The following is a 23,293-nucleotide window of genomic DNA, read 5'->3' as shown; positions in this document are numbered from 1 at the left end:
TCATGAACAATTTTTGTTGTTTACCACAGAAACCTAGTGACAATGTACACATCTAGTCTCAAACAGAATTGGGGTTTTTTTCTGGGGGAAAAAAGACAAATACTGTGCCTATATATGTATCTCTTTAGAACACATTATCTGTTCATTCAGAACAATGTACTCAAATTCAGTTACATCCCTGCTAGGGTTAGGTATTTTAGTTCTAAAATGTAGTTCTGGGCTAACAAAGACATGTAACACCACACCAGGTGAGCCATTAACATTATCTTATCAGTTGATTTCACCATATTGAAAAGAAAAAAAAAAACAGAAATCAAGCAAGTGACAAAAAAATAGCACAATAGCACAAGTGCTTTTTTCGTGGGGAAAACAATGCATGATTAAGTTTTAAGACCAACCTCTTAGATGCAGTCATTAAATCCAAAACATCATGATCAGCCTCCTGACAGGTAGAGGCACCCACAGTGATCTACTGTATTAGCAACCATACTTACTAATTCAAGCCAAACTTCTGCAGAACAGGTCAGTTAACTCACTCGCTCACACAGCAACAGTGATTTAATAAAGGTGACAGTGTTCTAGTACAAGACACATGTGGTCATTAAACTAGCGGCTTCTACCAAATTCCACTGAAAAGCATGTCTCTGACAGCTATTCAATCACACCTGACAGTTAAAGTAGACACCGTAAATTAAGCTTTTTCGCCACGCTACAAATTTGTTACTTGTCGTATATATGTCATAGAAATAAGCACATGCCTCTCCAAACCTGAACAAACACTTACACTGGCACAGGCCTCATATTGTTAATGTTTCAACTGTGATTTCACCGAGCCAAGTATGTGTTATAGGTATTCTCGCTGCATTTTATACTCCATGCTTAACTTTCCCCAAAACAATGACTTAGAGTTTCCAGTATTGTCTTACAGTCATAGTATCAGTTCAGGAGCACTGGGACCTGTGCTACATTGTAGAAAAAAAAAGTAGTCAAATGTGTCCCGGCATCCCAATTCGCATACTATACTGTACTAAATTGTATCCGAGATGAGAATATAGTGCGTCCCAAATTGCAGTATGTTGAATTGAGTATCCCAAAGGTAACCGGATGGTCTACTATTTCCAGTAGAAGTGTGGCTCCATGGACCCTTTTTCAGCAAATATTGCCCACAAATCCTTGTGCAAGGGAGGAGGAGTTTTGTGACAGTTTGCTTCGTCAAATTGAAGCATGCATTTTAGAGAGGTGTAAATGAAATGAGGAAAAATAAATCAAGGGAATGATAAATTAAATTAATATAAATTAAAATGAATGAAGAAAAACTGAAATGCGACAAGGACTAAAGTATGTCATTTTTGTTTGCAAAAAGTGTACATAATTAAAGTACATAGTGTAAGTAGGTGAATTGGGATGCAAGTTGTCTCTTTTGATTAGAGAGAAGGCAATCAGGGGCCAACATTTCAGCAAGAGAGAGAGAGAGAGAGAGAGAGAGAGAGAGAGCACATTGTGATGGAAAAAATCTCTTCCCTTAAAATCTTATTCCCAATTGGTCGACCTCTAGTGAGCATGTTTCTGTCCACTAGCCCTAAATCCCCTGATCTCAATTTTTCTCACTATGCCTTTCTTGTTCTTTTCACTATTGTAAGGTTCATCTTCATCTCATCTGTCTATAAGCTCAAGAACCTAACCGGAATTTTATATACACTTAGTACACTGCAATATGATATTTGTGCTATTGGGGCTTAACAGTGGTTTGCATCTTCTGGTAAATCTTCAGCTGGTGTATTTATCTCTTTATTGTAGTCTCTGACACACCTATATATTGGGATTATGTTCCTGATGGGTTCAGCAGTTCTTTTATGATGATCTGTGACCATGAATGATAAATGGTCTTTGATCAGGTATTATGGTGGTCCTCCATTCTGTGTGTAGTTGTCTATTAAGAGGCTCAAGAGTGTGTTTTTGCTGCATTTGTTGCAGAACACCACAACAATTATTACCACTTTGACTGCATTCTAATCAATGTACTATTATCATGATGGCTTTCTTTATTAGTATAAAGCTGGCCAGGTAATAGCCAAGCGTCCATTTATCCAAGAACTTTTGATACTAAACTCAACAAAAAAAGAAACATCCTTTCACATTCAACTGCTTTTATTTCTAGCACATTTCTGAACATGTGTAAATATTTGTATTAACATAAAAAGGTTCAAGAACTGAACAAGTTTCACAGGCATTAGACGAACAGAAATGGAATAATGAGTCCCTCAACAAAGGGGGCGGTCAATATCAAAAGTAACAGTCAGTATCTGGTATGGCCTACAGTGCATATCATCCTCATGGACGGCACCAGATTTGTCAGTTCCTGCTGTGAGATGTTACATCACTCTTCCACCAAGGCATTTGCATGTTCTTGATCACGTCTAGGGGGACCAATGGTTGTGGTTTGCCACAGCAAGGACAATCAGCTGTCCTTCCTGTCTCCCTGTAGCACTGTCTTAGGCGTCTTACATTACAGACATTGCAGTTTATTGCTCTGGCCACATCTGCAGTCCTCATGCCTCCCTGCAGCAGGCCTAATGGCATGTTCACCCAGCTGAGCCAGTAGAAAGTCAGTAGAAAGGTCTCTTTAGTGTCCTAAGTTATTGTAATTGTAACCTTAAATACTACCACCTGTAAACTGTTAGTGTCTTAAGGACAGGCGTATGTGCAATAATTGTTTATGGTTCGTTGAACAAGCATGAAAACATTGTTTAAACCCTTTAAAATAAAGATTTATAAAGCTTATTTGGATTTTTACAAAATTATCTTTAGAATACAGTCTCCTGGAAAAGGAATGTTTCTTTTTTTGCTGTAATGGAGAGACCTATGTACAATAAAAACAATATGTTATTTTTTGTATTGTTTTATTTTTACTGGTTCATCCTTGACCTAAAGCTTATATTGTGCATTTTATTTCAAATTTACTGCGTAGGAGTAAAGATAATAATTATGGACTGCACAGCACATGGAAATTGCAACAGTTTAAAACCTTTCGACTATTTTCCTTGACCCAGTTAAAGCAGAGATTCATGGGAATGTACAGCCGTAGCTGGCGGGATTTGGAAATATTTTATGACCGTACTATGTGGTTAATCGTGGGTGGCTAACATAACATGCATACAGTGCAGATAAGTATATATGTATCAAATAATATTGTTTTGCTCAGTAATTGTGCTCTAATGATGTTTATAAAAGGCCGCTGAAGCCAATCGTTATGATTCTGCCACAGGCATCAGATAGCAACATCTCTTAGTTTGTTTAATCACATTTTATAGGCTACTGGGTTCTATGGTGAGAAACAGAATTAACTAATTGGGAGAATGTATTTTTCCCATTTTCGGTCTGAAGCTATTAGCCAGCTAGCCACACTTTGAGTGTAGAGAAATCAAAGTGAAAGCCAATGTATTTCTTCTGCAGGAAGGCAAAGATATCTACCCCACCACCACCACCACCACCACCACCACCACCAACCAATACTAGCATGTAGTTTTGTCATAAATGTATTTGTTACACCTAGTAATGTTACTAATACGACAGGATTGGCTGACAGTAGGTCATGCATTAACTAAGTAAATGACAAACACTGCATACCACAACCACTTCTACTGTCTGGCATCTACTCAAAATGCATAGGCGTGTCACACTTATCAGTTTAATTATATAGCTCATGCAATAATTTTATTTACCATATTTCCTTATTTCCATTGAAATCAATTTCTGGCTATGTCACTGTGTGGCTACAAAAGGCACAACCTGTTTCAAATCTTCCAATTTTCAAAGTCCTTGCAATAATATAAAATCCTCCAGAATTCTCCAGGAAGGTGACTTTTTTAATCTTTCAAAGACTAATCCTTCAGCATCAGTCTATTAGACCTGCAATGGAATCCATCTCTGTCCAGCTACAATGGGACAGAGAGGAGTGCACCCAGGTTACTGCTGCAGAGGAATGGACTATTATACACATCTAAGCCATGCAGGTGTGCACCTATAATTCACATCTATTTTCATCCCATATTGTGAGACCTTCATTTGACCTGTGTACAAGTTTACTGCTTTTACTTCACTGCTATAATGCCTTCGAAGCAATGGCTGAAAACAGCGGTTGTAGACACACAAAGCCTTTCCTCATACTAATGTTTTTCCTTTTTTTTTAGAGCATCATAAATGAAAGCTGACAGACTTATAGCTTTGCTTGCAGTAAAATAGAATAATTCAAATCCAAGAGAATGGGAAAAAAGGGAGCCTAAAATATGAGTGGAGTGCGATAAAACCTGTGGATTAAGGCAAGCCTGACAGTGGGCCAGCAGGCCAAAAGAATACAGGATTAGAAAATTCTTCCTCCTACCTGAAATGCGCCTGGGTGTCAGAAGCAGAGTGTGGAAATTCCTGGAGGCAGCTGCTGGCCTTGATATGCTCATCGCCACTTGGTTTGTCATTAGTACTGGCTTTTCCTGATGCTGAAAAATTCTCACTTCCTCTGGCCTAATCCAGGACTCCAAAGCATTATCTAGATAAACCTATGAGTGAGAGAGTAAAGTAAAATGCTGAACAAATTTAAAACGCTATGTTCTACAAATAGTGCATGTAATTGTATGTGCCACAAATAGAATTTAATTCTCACCAGAGATGTTCAACATAGAAAAATGCTTGCTGTTTTGATACTGTTTTAATTAACCTTTATGACAAGAAAACAGCTCATTACATAAAAGTTACATTACAAACTAAGATTAAAGCACTTATAACACACTTCAGTGTTTCACCTTGTAGTCAGGCGTGCGTTTTTCCAGCCAGGACTTGCCGTAGTGTGGGTGAAGTACAGTGCGATACACAACAGGGAACACAGGGACCAGGTCAACACTCGCAGAAGGCTGAAATCCCAGCATGGGAGGCCTAGATGTAAGCTCCCACTGAAAGACACACAGAGGTGGAATTGAAGGACACATTTGCTCATTTGACATTCATTTGAAGTGTGTTAATAAGCAAAATAACCTAGTGTGAGCACTACAGTTATCTGTTTGTCACAGTTATACAATAGCTCCAGAATAATTGGCATACTCCATATAATTAGGACACAAATGACTGGCACACATGTAACAAAAAATATATTATTAAAATATATTATTATAATATATTATATTTTATTATTATAACATATGTCGCATTTTGGCCACAGATTGCTGCCTCAATTTATTTGAGTAAATTCCCATATGCGATTTTTTTTTTTTCACTGTACATGACTAAGTCATCATATATCACCAAAAACCTGGCCCCATACACTTTTTCTCTCTATACCTTCCTTTTTCTTTTTACGCTGGTAAGGTTCATCTTCATCTCATTTATCAATTAACTAGCTTAATTAGCGGTGGTTTCCTCCAGCTACTCCGGTTTACTCCCCCAGTTAAAAGACATGCGTTGTAGGCTGACTGGCATTTCCAAATTGTCCAGAATGTGTGAATGAGTGTGTGTGTGTGTGTGCAGTTGTGCCCTGCGATGGAAAGGCACCCTGCCTTGTGCCCTGAGTTCTCTGGGGTAGGCTCCAGGCTCCCTGCAACCCTGTGTAGGATAAGTGGTACAGAAAATGGATGGATTGTTGTTTAATCTGAATTTGCAAGGCAGAAGTGTGAGGTGTATTTATGCAAAGAACGTTCTCAGTCAGGTGACAGTATTATAATGTTTGCTGTTCTAAAACAGAAAGAGATTGAAAAATTATATAAATATAATTGTCAATATCAAGGGCCAAGTCATAAATATGAGTTGTGTAGTGTACTGCAGGGTAACTGTAATGAATTTCAATTGTTGTAGCACAGCCTACAGATAATGATTAGGGATGTGTACATTCGTACTGTGAAATCAGTAGATATACTGTATAACAGAAAACAACTTAAATAGGACAATCTTTCCTACTTCCAAAAGAAAGTTCAATTTAGTTAGTTACTTACACTTTTCAATTTTGAATTTTTAAATGTTTACATTACATATTTCTCACCCTTTCTGACCACTCCTCTTCCTTAATTACAATTTGTAGGAACAACTCTTGTATGAATAACTGTGGATTTTGTACAATTATCATCTTTATGGTTAAATCCCAATCAATAACAGGGCTTCACCTGCAGGATGAAGGTATCAGATTTCCTCACAATATTATACCTCAGATTTCCATACAACAGAAAATCTGATCTATAATAAACTGCTGAAACTGTTGAAATTAAATCACATGTTCAAAAATGTGCATGCAATAACCTTAGGATCGTTTTGGGACTGACTTAGTTACAGTCTCAAGGAGTTTTCCTTGCCACCGTCGCCTCTAGCTTGCTTATTAGGGATAAATTCATACATTTTATATATATATATCCTGAATTTATATATGGTATTTCTGTAAAGCTGATTTGGAACAATGTCCATTAAAAAAAAAAAAAAAACAACTATACAAATAAAACTGAATTGAATTGAGTTAGTGTTAGGGTATTTTCTTATGACTAAATGAAATCCAGCAAAATTCAATCCAAGTCTCACAATTTCACTGCTTGCTAAAAAAAAATGCTGTTCCATATCTAAGTAAATGTTTCAATTAAGGAGTAGAAGATGACACGTTCTGCTGTTTGGGGACAATTTAGCGGTTAGTCAAATGTATACAGAAGAGGTGGGTGTCATGAATCAGGCCTCCATAGTCATCCCACTCACCACCAGAGGGCACCATCACCTGAGTACTGACTCCTTCCCTATACTCCCTGGACACCCGGAACTGATTACACACACCTGTTTCCCATCTCTATATACTATTTAATATGTTCCTACACGCTCCATCCTTGTGAAGTCATGTTTTGCCTTGTGGACATTACTGAATGGTTCTTTTGTTATTTATTTTGTCTTTGTTTGAATTTTTATGTATTTTTGAACCTTCACTGCCTTCCCTAACCATGTGCTTGTTTACTGACTACGTCCCTGTCTGCCTATGACTGATCTGTGCCTGCCTTTACATCTGTTTATACTGTTTCATTTAATAAAGCTGCAAATGAATCCTCACTCTGCTGACCCTTCACTGACTCGATCCAGCAGCTATAGAGCAAGGTTTCAGCTCAAGCCAAGGTGCTAGTGGTACACCAACAACAACTGGAGCAGCTAACATCATTATCAGTTGAACTGGTAAAGGCTATGCAATGCATTCACCTACCCAAGCCCAGCTGTGCCTGCAGCTCCGCCATCTTCTCCAGTGGACTGCTCCACCTTGACTCACACCGTAACCGCTAATCCACGCCTTGCTTTTCCAGATAAGTTCAATGGATCATCAGCCAAAGGTAAGGGTTTTTTTCTACAATGCTCACTGTTTGTGAACCAGCAACCCGCCTTATATCCCACCAACATAAGCCGTAACTCCTTTGTCTGCTCGTTACACACCAGAAGAGCCTTGGATTGGGCAATCGTGGTGTCGAGTAATGGCCAACCAGTCTTTTCCTCATTCAGCAAATCTCTCCAATGATTTCGCGTGGTGTTCAAACACCCAGAGGAAGGAAAGAGGCTAGTGATCAGCTAGGCTCTCACCGGCAGGGGAGAGAGAGACCATGGCGGATTATGCGCTCACTTTCCGCATGCTTGCGGCACAAACCGGGTGGGTACAGGACACTATGAAATTGCTATTTTGCGATTGGTTGTGTCTGAAACTCCAATCAGAACTGGCCTGCTGCAACAAAGGGAAAACCATCGACCAGTTCATTGAACTAGCCATTCACATCAATAACCTCCTTTGAGTCCGAAAATTCCTCAACGCGAATTATCAAGCGCAGGTACATCTGGCCACATAAGCGAACAAGAACCCATGCAAATCAGATACACTCAACTTTCTGCTGAGGAATAAAATCATCACAACACCTCTCCCTGTACTGTGGTCAGGCAGGACATCCAAGAGCCTCTTGCCCAGTTTGCCCTCAACAATGAACCGCCATGGTGAGTGCATGTAGTTCATTAATCTGCTCTGCCTCGTGTCTGAACTTGCCTGTTATATTAACGTTCCCCCAGGAAACCGAAAAATACCACAACCATGCTTGACTCTGGGGCTGCGGGTAACTTTATTGATGAGGGATTCGCCAATGCCCACGATGTACCTGTAAATCCCTGTAACTTTCTTTTGGCAGTGGCAGCACTAGACGGACGCCCCCTAGGGGTCGGCCACATTCATTATACCACCCAAGATATCCAGCTGTAAGTCGGAACACTACACACTGAGATCACCAGGCTACATGTTATCCAGTCACCTGACCATTCACTCATCCTGGGCTTACCCCAACTGCAAAGACACAACCGCCTGGTTTCATAGAAGCAGGGATAACTGGAGAAGCCTGGAATTCCCAACCTGGCTCCAGAGTACTCAGACGTAAGTGAAGCCTTCAGTAAATCGAAGCCTCATCGCTCCGGTGATTGCAACATAAAGCTACTCCCAGGTACTCCTCAGGGCAGAATATTTCCCCTATCTTAACCAGAGTGCAAAGCCATGAAGTCTTACATCGAGGAGGAACTTTCCAAGTGTTTCATCAGACCCTCCACCTCACCAGCATCAGCTGGGTTCTTCTTCATGGACAAGAAAGATGGAGGTCTCTGCCCATATACTGATTATAATGTACTAAATTATAATAAACAATTATAATTATGATGTACTAAATGAGGTCACGTTCAAGTATTGGTACTCCCTTCCTCTGGTGCCATCTGCCTGAACAACTGCAGAGAGCCAGGTTCTACACAAAGCTCAACCTACACAATGCCTACAACCTCATTCGGATTTGTGAAGGAAATGAGTGGAAAACAGCATTCTCCACCACCACTGGGTACTATGAATGGGCACATCATGCTGTTTGGACTGGCCAATAGTCCCTCAGTATTCCAGGCCTTCATTAACGATACCTTCCGTGATATGCTAAATCAGTTTGTGATTGTATACATCAACAACATACTCATCTACTCCAGCACACTTGAAGATCATGTCCATCACATGCCAGCCGTCCTGAAATTACTCATATCTCACCAACTCTACACCAAGGCTGAGAAATGTGAGTTTCATCAAACAGTAATATAATTTTTAGGCTATGAGATCAGCTCAGAACGTGTAACGATGGAGGACAGTAAAGTAAGGGCAGTACTACAGTGACCACAACCCATTAGAGGAGTTGCAATGTTTCATAGGATTTGCCAACTTCTACAGATGTTTTATCAGAGGTTTCAGTACTGTCGCAACACCACTGACATCCACGCTGAAGAAAGGGGGCTTTTGGCTTGTCTGGTCCCTGACAGCCATCCAAGCCTCCAAAGACCTCAAAGCTCATTTCACCAATGCACCCTTCCTCCACCATCCTGACCCAGACAAGACATTCACTGTCAAAGTGGACGCTTCCAATACGGCCATCAGAGATGTACTCTCCCAGGATCATGGCATTCCTCCCAAGCTCTTCCCCTGCACCTACTTCTCCCACATGCTCTGCACCACGAACAGAAGCATGACATCGGGAATCAAGAATTACTAGCCACAAAAGCTGCTAGAGTGGGAGTGGTGCCACTGGCTGGAGGGAGCTAAACACCCATTCTTAGTGCTCATGGATCACCGAAACCTAGAGTATCTACACACCGCAAAAAGACTCAGACAGGCTAGGTGGGCTCTGTTCTTCACTTCACTGTCACCTACCGCCCCAGTTCAAAGAACACCACAGCCGATGCATTTCTCCATCAGCACAAACAGTCGCAACAAGCTCAGCCCGAGGAACCCATCATATCTCCCACAATAATCATTGCTCCTGTACAATGGGACAACATGACAAACATAACCTATGCTCAAACTCATGACCCACCATGCCTCAAATGCCCTCCTAACAGCATGCACTTACTTCCCACTCATGCTCAGCAAGGTCACCCAATAGGTTCACTACTCCCTCAGCTCTGGCCACCCCTGAATTGGTTTTGGTGCCCCACTGTGCAGGCAGACACCATCACATATGTTCAGAACTGTTCCACCTGTAACATCAATAAATCATCTAAACAACTCCTGACCAGGTTACTACACCCACTACCTATACCTCAGCAACCTTGGTCCCACATAACCATAGACTTTATCACAGACCTTCCCAGTTCCCAGGGTCACACCACCATACTTGCCATCATAGACCGCTTTTCCAAGGCCTGCCGTCTCATCCCATTACCCAAACTGCCCACCGCCTTTGAAACTTCAGAGCACCTACGTAACTGTGTATTCCGATTCTATGGCCTATTAGAAGTCATGATCTCTGACCAAGGACCGCAATTTCCTCTCATCTATGGGCAGCATTCAACGTAAATGTCAGTCTAGCCTCCAGATACCACCAACAATCTGATGGTCAGACGAAACACATGAACCAAGAACTCACCCACTTCCTCAGATCCTATTGCAATCAGAATCAGGCAGACTGGAGCCGCTATCTACTCTGGCCGTATATGCCCAGAACTCCCTCCATAAGCTCTCTACAGGCATAACCAGGCTCCAGTGTGTGCTCGGTTTCCAGCCTCCCCTATTCCCCTGGTCAGGAGAATCCACAGTGCTACCAGTGGAACGAGGCTCATGTTCATTTCCAACAAGAGCTCAGACAACAGATAGAACAGGCTGACCGCCATCGTTGGGATAACCCAGAATACAACTCTGGCCAATGGGTCTGGCTCTCCAACCGTGACCTCAGACTCTGGCTGCCATGCAAAAAAACTCAGTCGGATGTATGTGGGTCTGTTCAGTATAGACAAATCACACCTGTATCATTCAGTCTTGCCCTATCACCCACTTATCACATCTCTCCCACTTTACATGTGTCTCTGCTCAAGGTGGTCCGAGAGGGGAGGCAGAGGAGGCCAGCAACCAGGGTCCCTCACCCATCATTGTGGACAGTGAGGAGGCCTATCAGGTATGGGATCTCTTGGACTCCAGATGTCGAGGTAGATAATACATCACCTCATGGATTGGGAGGGGTATGGCCCAGAAGAACGATCTTGGGTCAATTCAGACTATATCCTCGACCCCACACTCACTGCTGATTTTCAAAGAACCCATCTGCAAAGACCCACCCCTCGAGCTTGAGGGAGGCCCCGGCATCGGGGACCATCTTGCGTCAAAAGGGGGGGGCTGTGTCATGAATCAGTCCTCTCCATAACCACCAGAGGGCACTGTCACCAGAGTACTGACTCCTTCCCTGGACTCCATTTCCCATAACCTCACACCCGGAACTGATTACACAAACCTGTGTCCCATCTCTATGGACTATTTAAGATGCCCCCGCACTCTCCATCCTTGCAAAGTCTTGTTTTGCCTTGCGGACATTTCTGAGCTTTCTTTTACTGTTTATCTTTCCTGTGTTTGACTTTGAACTGTTTGTGTTTTTGAACCTTTGCTGCCTGCCCTGACTGTGTGCTTGTTTATCGACTATGCCTCTGCTCTGGCTATGACTCTGAGTTTGCCTATAATTGTTCTGTGCCTGCCTTTACGTCTTTTTATACTGTTTCATTTAATAAAGCTGCAAATAGATCCACACTTCGCTGACCCTTCATTACAGTGGGTCTTTAGTCATTTTTTGAAGATAGTGATAGTTTCAAAGTTAGAAGCTTAGACAGGTTAGAAGTTCCTTCCACCACTGAAGGACAGTCAGTTTGAAGGTTTCGGAGTGGGACCTCATGCCTCGCCGAGTAGGCGCTCACAGCAAAAATTTTAAACATCTCCTCACAGAAAACATATCACCATATCGATGATTACACACTTTAAAAAAAAAAAAAATAATTAATAATCCATTTACAGTGCCCTCAACTAATATTGGCACCCTTGGTAAATATAGTACTTCTTGTAATTCTGTGGAAAATTGTCGTTATTGTTTAACCTTTTGTTATTTTCTTAAAAAAAAAAAATCACAAAAATACTCTGCTCTCATTGATATCAAACAATTGCGAACACAACACAGGTTTATCAAAAACATTTTTTGTTAAACATACAGTAGGTGTGCAATTATTGGCACCCCTGTGACTTCATGAGAGAAATGTATTTGGTGTGTGTATGTATGTGTGGGGATATATATATTTCTTTCTTTTTTTTATTTATTTATTTATTTTTTAACTACACCTAGGTGACTATGAACCGGAAATTGTTTAACCATGACTTCCTGTTTGTAACACATAGGCAAAATTCCCTTAGTCATAAATAACAATAGTAAAATTGTTGAGCTTCACAAAATGGAAATTGGCTACAAGAACATAGCAAAAGCATTGGAAATGCCCATTTCCACCATCGGGACAATAATTAAGAACTTCCAGTCAACTGAAAATGTTATGAATCAACTTGGGCTTGTGTCTATATTGTCTCAACACACTGTGAAGAGGATGGTTTGAGTGGCCAAAAAAATCTGTAAGGATCAGAGCTGGTGAATTGCAGAAGTTAGTTGTGTTTTGGGGTCGGAAAGTCTCCAGAACTACACCAGAAGTTGTTTGGAAGGGTTTCAAGAAAAAAGCCTGTGCACTCATCCAAAAACAAACTCAAGTGTCTTCAGTTTGCCAGACACTACTGGAACTTCAAATGGGCTCGGGTTCTATGGTCAAATGAAACCAAAATCGAGGTTTTTGGCAATAAACACTACAGGTGGTTTTGGCGCACACAGAGAGGTAGCAACATGGCAAAGTACCTTACTCCCATGGTTAAATATGGGGGTGGCATTTTGTTAGGATACATGGTATCATAGACTCAAATATCAAATGATATTAAATGAAAACCTGACTGCCTCTACCAGAAAGCTTAAAATATGCCGTGGTCAGATTTTCCACCAGGACAATGATCCAAAACATACATTAGAAGCAACACAAAAATGGTTTACTGACCACAAAATCTAGGTCCTGCCATGGCCATACCAGTCCCCTGACTTGAAACCCTCAAAAAACCTGTGGGGTGAACTAAAGAGGAGTCCAGCGTGGACCTCGAAATTTGAAACTATCTGGAGAGATTCTGTATGGAGGAATAGTCTCGGACCCCTTGCCATGTATTCTCTAACCTCATCAGGTATTATAGAAGACTTAGAGCTGTTATCTTGGCAATGGGAGGTAGCACAAAGTATTGACTAAAAGGGTGCCAATAATTATTGCACACCTGTATTTAATAAAGATATTTTTCATAAACTTGTGTTTTGTTTATATTAGTGGAGGGCACTGCATGTGGGGCATTAACCAAACATGTCCACGTAAATTACCTGTGCCTTACAGCTGGAACTATTGTCAGATCTGCTGTTATAGAAAGTTAATCAATGCTATCTGATCAATCAGCTGCATTATAATGCATTTAATATCATCTAAAATTTATTACAAACTTTAAGACCATTTTCCCAGTCAAAAACAAGGTTTTAAGACAAAGGTTCTGGGTCATAGTGACACAAAATAATGAAGCAGGTCACATGTTCCCAATGTATGACTTTCCTAACTGTGGGAGGCTACTTTCTATTCACTGATTTAACAAAAGCATGAATAAGCTGGTTAAAAGCTAAAGTTTGACATTCAGGTTATGGTGAATATTCTGTAAAGAGCAGGAACTATGGGTTCAAAAAGGGTCTGATCAATTTCGCATAAAGTAAAAGTCAATGGCACAGGAATGTCAAAGCCCATATTTTTATATAAAAAAGACCCTTTCGCAAACCTTTATGTGCACATAAAAATGTTCCAGTCTCTGTGTTTGAACTTCCCAGTTCACACTTAGGAAATATAAAGCTTTTGGATGAAACTGGTAGCTTCATACTGTATGAATGTGAGTTATCTACAGAATGTCAATTATATTCCAGTAATGTGCCTGGAGTGTGGTACAGGCTTAAAAGAGAATCCTTAATGCTCAAGAATGGAGTCACTTCTCTGCATTATCACCAATCTATTTCCACAGCGCTCATTATTAACCACACTCAGCTGTGGGAAGTACCACTGTGTGAAGTACTACACACTCTCCCAGGCTGAGTCATTTCCTCACTATGGTGCAAGTCAATCAGAAGCCCAGTGCTCTTTGTAACCCAGTGGAATGTCGGTGATCAAATTTACTGCACTGTACACCTCTTCTATCTGTCACCGAATATAATAGTTGATTACTTTAAAGCTTGTTTGATAGTCTTAGAAGTTTAAAACTCTTTGCACAGACCTCTCAATGATTTAATGTTATGCTGTCTTCATGAGTGGGAGGTGGTATACATTAAGTAATCATAAAGAAGCACCTCTAGAGGTTACAAGCAAGAGTTTCATAGAGAATAACAGCTTTTTCTTTTTACAGTCATTGTCCTATAGACCTAGCTAACCTCATTTATAATCCTCAACATAATGACCCGTATGCTAATACTGGCCTGAAGGTCAGCCCATTATCCAAAGTGGCACTGGACCCACTCGCAAAGAGTTGGCAAGACTATGAAACATGACAGGCAAAATGAGAACTGTAATGAGGTTTAATGTGGAGTTTAACAAAGGCCCCTCTTGATCAATGAGCCTTGAATAGTAAAAATCGGAAGAAATACTACCCACCGAGCAATCATGACAACTGTGATTTTCTTGGCTTTCACTTTGTTTTCACCGTGTCAGGATGGGTTTCCTCCTCCTACCTACCAAAATGATAAATGTAGGATGATTATCTGTGCTAAATTGTCCCTAGGTGTGAATGTGCTGGAGATGAATGAATGAATATGAAGTAAGTGATCATTCTGTATGAACCTATTCAACACAAATTTATACTCTATACACTATGTGTTCAATACACTACATGTTGCTACTTAGTCACAAGTGTCTAGTCACATCTCTGTTTTATTTTATTTTTATTGAAATGTATTTTATGTATTTAATAAAATTGTGCAAATTGTTATTATTTTTAGGAGCTACATGTATGTGTGAGAAAACATACTGTATGTGTACTGTATACAATTTTATGCATATTGAAGCATAATCCATTCTTTTAAGGTATACAGTGTTTCTCCACACATATATTATACCAAGTAAATTGCCACCCCCCCTTTTTTTTTGCCTAAAACTCTACAAACTAGGGCACACAGAGAGTAAGGGTGTAACCCAATGTCATTATCTGTATTTATCATCATGCCTCAGCTACATCACTTGAGTTACATAATTGTTCTCAACTTTTCTATACTACTTTTCTGTCACAATTATTATTATTTTTGTACCTGCCCATGATATTTTCTAACAAACTTAGTTGGTACTATTTCCCAAAATATAAACAAACTAGTAGTGTTTAAAACACTATGAACTTTACCAAACAGTTATTAAGGATGAATGAATGAACACTGTATGTTTGTGTTAATTAACATGGTGTTTGTTTGTCACTAGTGTTTTATACACAGTGCTCATTCTCTCAAAACAAAGTGACAGTAGAAAAACTCAAATTTGCATGACTTTTTTTTGTTTCCCATGGGATTTCTTCATGCACACCTAAAGTGTCAACCAGATGTCCTAAAACCCTTTTTGGCAAGCTTCCTACAAAGAAAAAGAAAAGAACAATAAACAGTGCGCTTCCTATTCTTATCTGTATATGTATCTGATAAGAACACATCTGTTCATCACAAAAGAACAAAGTATTTGTATTTGCTTACATTCCTAACTGAGTGATTTCATGACAAAATAAAGCCATAAGAGAAGGTACCAAACATTAACCCCTTCCTTGATCCCAACCTATCTTCCATAACTTCTCTTACTGATTCATTTGAGTGAATTGTTGCATTTATTTATTTTTTTAACTTGATAGTAAATAGCTTTTTCCCCAGGATGAATTAGTAGCAATTAGTAATCGGTTACCAGTAATTAATTAATTACTATTAATAAGTATTTAGTAACAAACTAAATACTAACTTCTGGAATGTACACATAAATAACATTAAAAAAGAAATACTGTATGTTGTGTAAACAGTTAGGCATTAGTCATTTGTTACCAGTGTTGGGTGAATTACTCAAAAAAAAAAAGTACTCCACTACAGATGACTAATTACTACTTTAAATTTGTAATCTGATTACATTACTGATCACTGCATGTAAAAAGTCATCAGATTACTAATTACTTTCACGTTACTTTCAAAACCTCTTAAACCTACAAAAATACACTACAAAGTAAAACTGATCGTTCTTTCAGTAATTTTAGTGTGCGTCAATGTATGACATTATCAGAAAAGGTTGGATTTATCATAAAACTTGAATCAGGTGTTGTCATTGTTTGTAGGATTACCAGACCAATAAAATATAAAACTTTTTAACTAGGCTAGTTTGGTGTTGCTAGCCAAGGGGAGGCAAAGCTGAGCTATCATTGTATGGGTTTATCTGCTACAGTGCCATGCAAAGTACATTATCTTTCCTTATGCTCTGCTCATATCATGTTCATGTAAACTGAAACTCATATAGACATTTATACACCTTGTTTTCCTGCTCATCAGAGGACGTTACTGTTTCAGTTTCTCCTTTACTGGTTGAAAAAAAAATCTTCACACTGACTGTGAGCTAGCATTTGGCAGAATTGAGAGACTGTCGGCCAATAAGACACAAGTGTTTCCATGTATTTTCCTGTAAACCCTGTCTGATTGGTCTCGCCTCTGTTCACTGAAGATATAAAATTTCTGCCGGTCTTCTTTTACTGACATTCAGTTATGTAGTGACAAACCGCTCAGAGTGGAGAATCATTCAGGGCTAAAGAAAACATCTTCGGGGCAAAATAAGATTTATTTAAAAAATTATTTTTTTATTTTAAAAATTAATCTTAATATTGTTTTCTTAACAATAAATTTGCAACACAAGTAACAGATTTTATTGACATCAGTAACTGTAATCAAATTAAATAAATTTAAAATGTAATGCGTTACATGACTGCGTTATCAGAAAAAGTAATTCGATTACAGTAATGCCTTACTTTGTAATGCATTACACCCAACTCTGTTCGTTACATATATTTAAAACAAAAGTTTAATAACGCATAAACATTTCTAACTTGGGATAAAAACCATACATTTAAAATTAACTTTAACTTCAAATAATCTCTAATATGTGTCCTCAGCCTAGTCCTTAGCTCTGCATATAAGATCCAAAAGTGTGGTAAAGCTGCATATCAAATGTTGTACGTATTTCTATTTAGTACATATATGTAAATATGCAGTACCTGATTTTAGAGGGTTGTAATATGTCAAATTGATCACAAAACATTTTGTGATCTATTTTGCACTAAACATAAATTACCACACATCATCAAGCTTCACTAAAACGGCCTCCACAGAAACTACTGACAATTTTGAAACCCAAAATGTCTGGTCTAAGTTTTTACTCCTAAGTAGTAGCAGTATTCTTACTTGGTATGTCAGCCATTTAGCAAAATTTTAAACAGAGTACCCCCTTTGGCTGTGTCCCTTCTGCAGGGGCACAGCAGACAGTATCCGGCTATTAATAATAGACATTTCATTGAGTTTCCCATTGCGAACACTCTACTCACACTAAAACATATTAAGTATATTTGGCCATAACTACTAACTTTTATTAGTACTGCAATGTTAATGTGGTGCCATTGTGGATATAAATGGCCAGTCCCTGACATACCCAACATTAGTAGCTGCCTAAGGCATCATTTGGAGGCAGGTGTCATTTTGCCAATTTGGAGAGCCTTCAAATGTATATAGAGCTACATGCAACCAGTGCCAATTATACCACTGCTGCCGTCTTTCACAGATCCCACAAAGCATATTACTGATACACTACAAGTTGTTACAGACAAGATAGTTGAGTGGAACCAACGCACAAATATTACTCAGAGACACACCTGAGGTGGCGGTGTGTAAACAGGACAAAATTTGGTGTCCATCAGTGTATCCAGTTCAAAGCTATTTAGCTGCAAACAGAAGAAGAATGCAGATGTGGCTTCATGAGTCATTTGTCATGAGTTTCATAGTCCCTGAAAATTTTTTACAACGCTAAATGTGAAAGAGTGAAGCTTGCCTAAGACACCAAATGTACTAGGACTGGCAGTGATCTTTTTTTTTTTTTTTTTCTGGCAAGAAATAGAAAATCTTTTTTTATGTTCATGAATATTTCAATTTGAATAGTCTTTGTTTTGAGGTGGAATGGAAGGTTGTCACCTGAAATGAGGTGTGACTTGGCTTGAGCCAATGGCTCAGACCTCATACACATTCAGTAAAGGTTGACAATTAACCTTCCCTTTGTTTCTATGTTGAAAAGAAGTAAGTTTTATATGTATTTTTAAATAACATTCATTAGGGATGCTAAACATTTGGTAATTTGGATAATCAATTTTAAACCCTCAACAAACAGTCAACTAACCAGCTGAAGACTGTCAAAAACCTGTTAAGTAACTGACATGAACAAGCCTATGAACAAAATCTTAATATATCAATGGTTTATTGTTGTTGATGCTTAGTAGATCATCTAACACTACAGGTTAAGTGGAGTTAGAGTTAGTGTTAGGATTAGGGTTAGACAGTACATAGTTTAGCTACTGTAATTTAGTTACAGCTGTGGAAATCACAACCCACCATTTTCTCAAATCTCAATAACCAAAAAACAAATCATGCTAACTTGGACCAAATGTGTTCTTTTGTGGAAAGTTCAGAAATAAAAAAACTATATATCTCTAATAAATAGACAAAATACACTAATGGTTTTTGCACACCTGACCATCACATCCATATGTGGGCCTTCCCCAAACTGTTGCCACAAAGCTGGAAGCACTCAACTGTCTAGAATGCCTTTGCATGCTGTAGCATTAAGATTTACTCAAAACTGTTCCAGCATGACAATGCTCCTGTGCACAGAGCAAGGTCCATAAAGACAACCTCTCGAGTGACCTGCACAGAGCCCTCACCTGGACACCCACTGAACATCTTTGGGATGATATGGAAAACCAGCTGCATGCCAGGCCTTCTCACCCAACATCAGTGATCACCCATCCTCACTAATGTTCTTGTGGTTGAATGGGCACAAATCCCCAGAGCCATGTGCTAAAAACCAACAGGCACATATGCATGTAATGGTAAGGTGTCCATATACTGCACATTTGGACATAGAGTGTTCCTGTATAGAGGGGGTGCATGGAATTTATTTATTTTACAGTTAAAGCATTCTCTAGCTACAAAAAGTAGTCAGAATCTCTGTTTTAGCTAGTCCGTGTTATATGTCAACAGATTGAGGAACAGAATTTGTTGAGAATCACTTGATAGGCTCATTCATGATAGTCTATAAAAGGTTAGTAGAATATCTAACGTGGACTATTCAAATAAAATGTTATCAATTTTTTTTACATATTTATATAACCCAAAAACTTGATTAATGAATTTTAATTAGAAAAAGAATCCACCCAAGTGGATAACATGAATCCCTGCACATTCAAATGCACTCTTTGTGACTTGTATGTTTTCTAGAAAATTACAACAGGACCTACTTACTGCTTCCAAGTGAGCCCTGAAAACAATCATAGTGTGATAAAATGTCGTAAATCTACACAATGGCACAATCAAAAAAAAATCTTCAGTGTATTCCTCAGACAAAGGAGAGTTCATCACTATACTGTAAGAGTTAACTTAATATTTCACTGGGGATGTTGCTGTGTATGTCTTTGTAAATCAGTCACGCAGCTGGTGTCGAACACAGGCTGAACATGTGTAAACGTTGTTTTACAAGCAGCAGTGGGAAGGAAATAGCTTGCTACCTGAACGTTTGGCACTGGAAGTGGGCTGATGAGTGGCTGTAAGAACGGATCACAGGAGAGCTGCCAGCTCGTGACAGTGCGCAGAGGAGGAAGAAGTCGGGCAGAGTTAAGGAGGGTCGCATGAGGAGTGGAGCTCAGAGCACACAGTCCTGCAGCACTCGGCATCGTCCATACCCAGGGAGGAGGCTCTGTGCTCAGTGGCCACACACGTGGCTGAGCCTTCACACGCCGTACGGGCATCATCCCTGCATCCTACAGCAGAGCTATATGTGCTGGCACATAAGCAAGAAGGGAGGAAAAGTGACTAAGCAATGACAGCAATACATATCATGCATTTTTTGTGCATTATTGTGAGAATGTTGTAATTCCAGGGGGGTACTGCAATGTGTATTAGTGCAAAAGGTCACGTCATCCAAACAGCACTGCATTATTTAAATATAATTTAGCAGATTTCTTACTGTAGCATATTATTTATACTCTAACAATTTGCCCTTCAGGGAGTACCCTCTTTGCAGTAAATGACTGCAGAAATATTTCTAGATATAATGCTTTTAGAACTTGACTAAAACCCAATTTAGCTAAACTTAAGTTTAGCTATTATAATCTAAAAAAAAAAAAAAGACAAAATACAAAGGATCCATAGAACAATGACATAATACAACTTACTTTTCATTTCCTAAGGCATTTAGTCACCTATTAAACACCTTTTACCTGTTTGTCGAGCTGATTCAGAGATACTTTGGGTTTGTTTGCTACAGACAATTAAATGAACAACAAAAATGTGTTTTTTATGAAATGTATGTACAGTACATGGGGATCGTGCTGAATACTTTGTCATTAAACTCTCATTCATTGGTCAGAAATATGACAAGAGAAAAGGTAAACAAATCTTTGTCAAGTGCACAGAAATCGAGCATAAATGAGTGATTAAACAATTAAATAAACAATAAGTTTAGGCCATTTTGTATACTGTACCCATCACCTATTTTTTTCTCTTTTTTTGTTCTTCTGCACTTTCAATTGCCTTAGCTGAGTTTAGTAGTTCCCATCTAAAAGAAATACACTGCATATTTTATTTACTTCCTGCAGCTGAGTGGATTCAGGGTGAAATTGCTTTTTTACTGTAATCAAGCTGCCCTGGGGTCCACTTAGGAGCATCTAGACTCAGATGGGTGTTTTAGTCCCCAATGTGTGTGATTACTGTATTCACACCCACCCAAACAACCTGCACTGAGAACATAAATACACCAAGGGTTGATTTAAATTAACTAAATGCTGCGTATGTGAAAGCAGGCTAAAATAACTTTTTTTGACAGATGAATAATTAAGTTTGTTGGAACTGTGAAACCATAATGTTAATGTTCTTCGGTTTGTCCCTCTGGATGAATCATAAAAGGCTCTATGTGGGACATTATAACACAAGATTTGCTTATCAAAGAGGGTTTCAAATAAAGACTGTTTGAGAAGCAAAGAATCCCTTAGGGAACTCGTTTCTAAGAGTGAAATTATTATTTGGTTAAATCATGCACTAAAAGCATTATCAGGAAATAAAAAAAGATTGGATTCACCACTCTTAAGTACGTTTTTGTTTTATTTTTTAAATGTGTGTCAAATTCGAGAGCTGAGTGGAGTCTAGACTTGCTCCCTTTGTGTTCTTAGATAAACCTCAGATCTTTAAGAATGCAAATCTTCACTGGCCTATGAGACATCAGAGTACTGAAGAGCTCTGGATTTTGTAGTCACTATATCTTCAGACCTTTTTTTTTTTTTTTTTTTTTGTATTCTGAACACACCAGAGGTTTCAGTCAGTGTGAGATCTCACCCAGTTACTGACTATCAAGTAAAAGATTTATCCACAATGTAACTTCAGCTGATTTCCTCGTTATGGATGGTATCACTTTTCCATTTGTGTTACTATAAAGGTTATATCAATTCAGATGCAAACCTAATCAGATTCATGCAGGCGTCCAAATACAAAAATCAACCTTTAACATGGTATGCATGTGCTACTTAAAATGGATAATATATATTTTAGCAGATATAAGCACACTTTTGCAGCACGCGCACACTATGAAAACTAGGGCTAGTTTGATCAAACAACGTTCTGATGAATGCAAGTTTATTGGTTGATTTTATGGGTGCAAATTATTTCATTATTAATGTACTGCGCATCCTTATTGCGTTCCACAAGTTGTGCGTGCATATGACTCCTATCCAGTGGTCTAAAATGGTCAGGATTTCCAAACTCACCTATGAGGAGATGTGTAAATTCCGTTATAGAGAGGCACACTTAATTACACCCTCATTCCATCACTCACTGGTCACGCTCATGCTGGAAAAACAAACACACTCAGTCCCCAAAAACCGGCTTAATATCCAGTGCCAGATGTTCAAAAGTGGCCGGAATGAGAAGTAACGCGCAGCATCCACGCATGAACGCATAGAACGCACAGAGCAGACCCGCAGCTCCGATATCAGTCCGCCCTAAAAGAGGAGCTCGGTGGGACTGTGGAGGAAAAGATGCTCCCTGTCACTCTGCCTCTCACTCAAGAAAATTCATCCGCTCCTATAAACGACCACGGTTTATATAAAACATAGGCTACTAAATCTCGCTCAGAATATAATCCGGTTTGTGGGAACTTTGCGCGTGACGTCCTGCGAGTGTGCACGGATTCCGTATGACGCGAATCAAAGTCAGTCTCTCTCTCTCTCTCTCTCTCTCTCTCTCTCTCTGACACACACACACAGAGAGAGAGAGAGAGAGAGAGAGAGAGAGAGAGAGAGACTTGACTGTATGATACCGCGTGCCAGCGCACAGCGCATCCAAAAAACACACGGATAAAACAAAACCTAGGGAGTTTTACGTGCTCACTGTGCTACATCTGTTTAGGCAATTAACACAACTGCAATTCGTGTGCATGCTTTCTGGAAATGTATAGTTGTTTTTCCTTACATTTTTTCTCCCCGTTTCAATTTTCATTAACTCAGAATGCACGGGCACATTTCTATTCCGTTATTTATTTTATTTATTTATTTTTTAACCTGTTATTTTGACATACTGCCCATCAGCTAGTCTATATTTATATACATACCTTGCATACCACCAGGGGGCACACCATGTTTGGTCTGTTTTATCAGCTCACCTTATCCAAAGGTGGGAAAAACTTGGAACCGAAGAAAGAAATTGAATTTTAAGGTGGTTAAGGTTCTTTCGAGTCAGTTGAGAAATCCTCAAGCTTTTCTCCTGCTTAACCATTCAAAGAATACTGCAAGGAAGTTCAGTCTGGCTTAGGAGTGTAATACAATGCAATTATTTGTATGTGTTTCATGCTTTACATATCTCTATCTTTATTCTGTATTCTGATTTAAACCCAAATTATTCATGGTCTAAACCCGTAGTTTTTTTTTTTTTTGTTTGTTTGTTTGTTTGTTTTTTAGATGATTCAGTTTCTATACTAATTAAATATGCCCTCAATAACACTGGAAAACAGTAGAAAAACCCCAGAGGCAGAAATGCTAGCACCGTCAGCATGGTGATTGAATTCTGTCACTGACCAT

The 23,293-nt window shown here is 39.2% G+C and overlaps 1 protein-coding gene across 1 annotated transcript in view; it reads right to left on the bottom strand.

Annotated features, from left to right (window-relative positions):
* tcerg1l (transcription elongation regulator 1 like) overlaps positions 1–22,453 on the bottom strand; it is a 101,295-nt gene extending 78,842 nt beyond the window's left edge. The window contains exons 1-4 of the mRNA XM_017484429.3: positions 21,986–22,453; positions 19,736–20,007; positions 4,797–4,943; positions 4,382–4,553 (exon numbers count right to left, since the gene is read on the bottom strand). Coding sequence (XP_017339918.1) covers positions 4,382–4,553; positions 4,797–4,943; positions 19,736–19,978 — 562 coding nt within the window. The 5' untranslated portion in view covers positions 19,979–20,007; positions 21,986–22,453. The remainder of the gene's footprint in view (positions 1–4,381; positions 4,554–4,796; positions 4,944–19,735; positions 20,008–21,985) is intronic.
* Between the last annotated feature and the right edge of the window lie 840 nt (positions 22,454–23,293).

The sequence above is a fragment of the Ictalurus punctatus genome, chromosome 13, assembly GCF_001660625.3.
Source record: "Ictalurus punctatus breed USDA103 chromosome 13, Coco_2.0, whole genome shotgun sequence".
In the NCBI taxonomy this organism is placed as follows: domain Eukaryota; kingdom Metazoa; phylum Chordata; class Actinopteri; order Siluriformes; family Ictaluridae; genus Ictalurus; species Ictalurus punctatus.
Note: the sequence above shows the minus strand (reverse complement) of the source record. Positions and strands in the feature narration are given on the sequence as shown.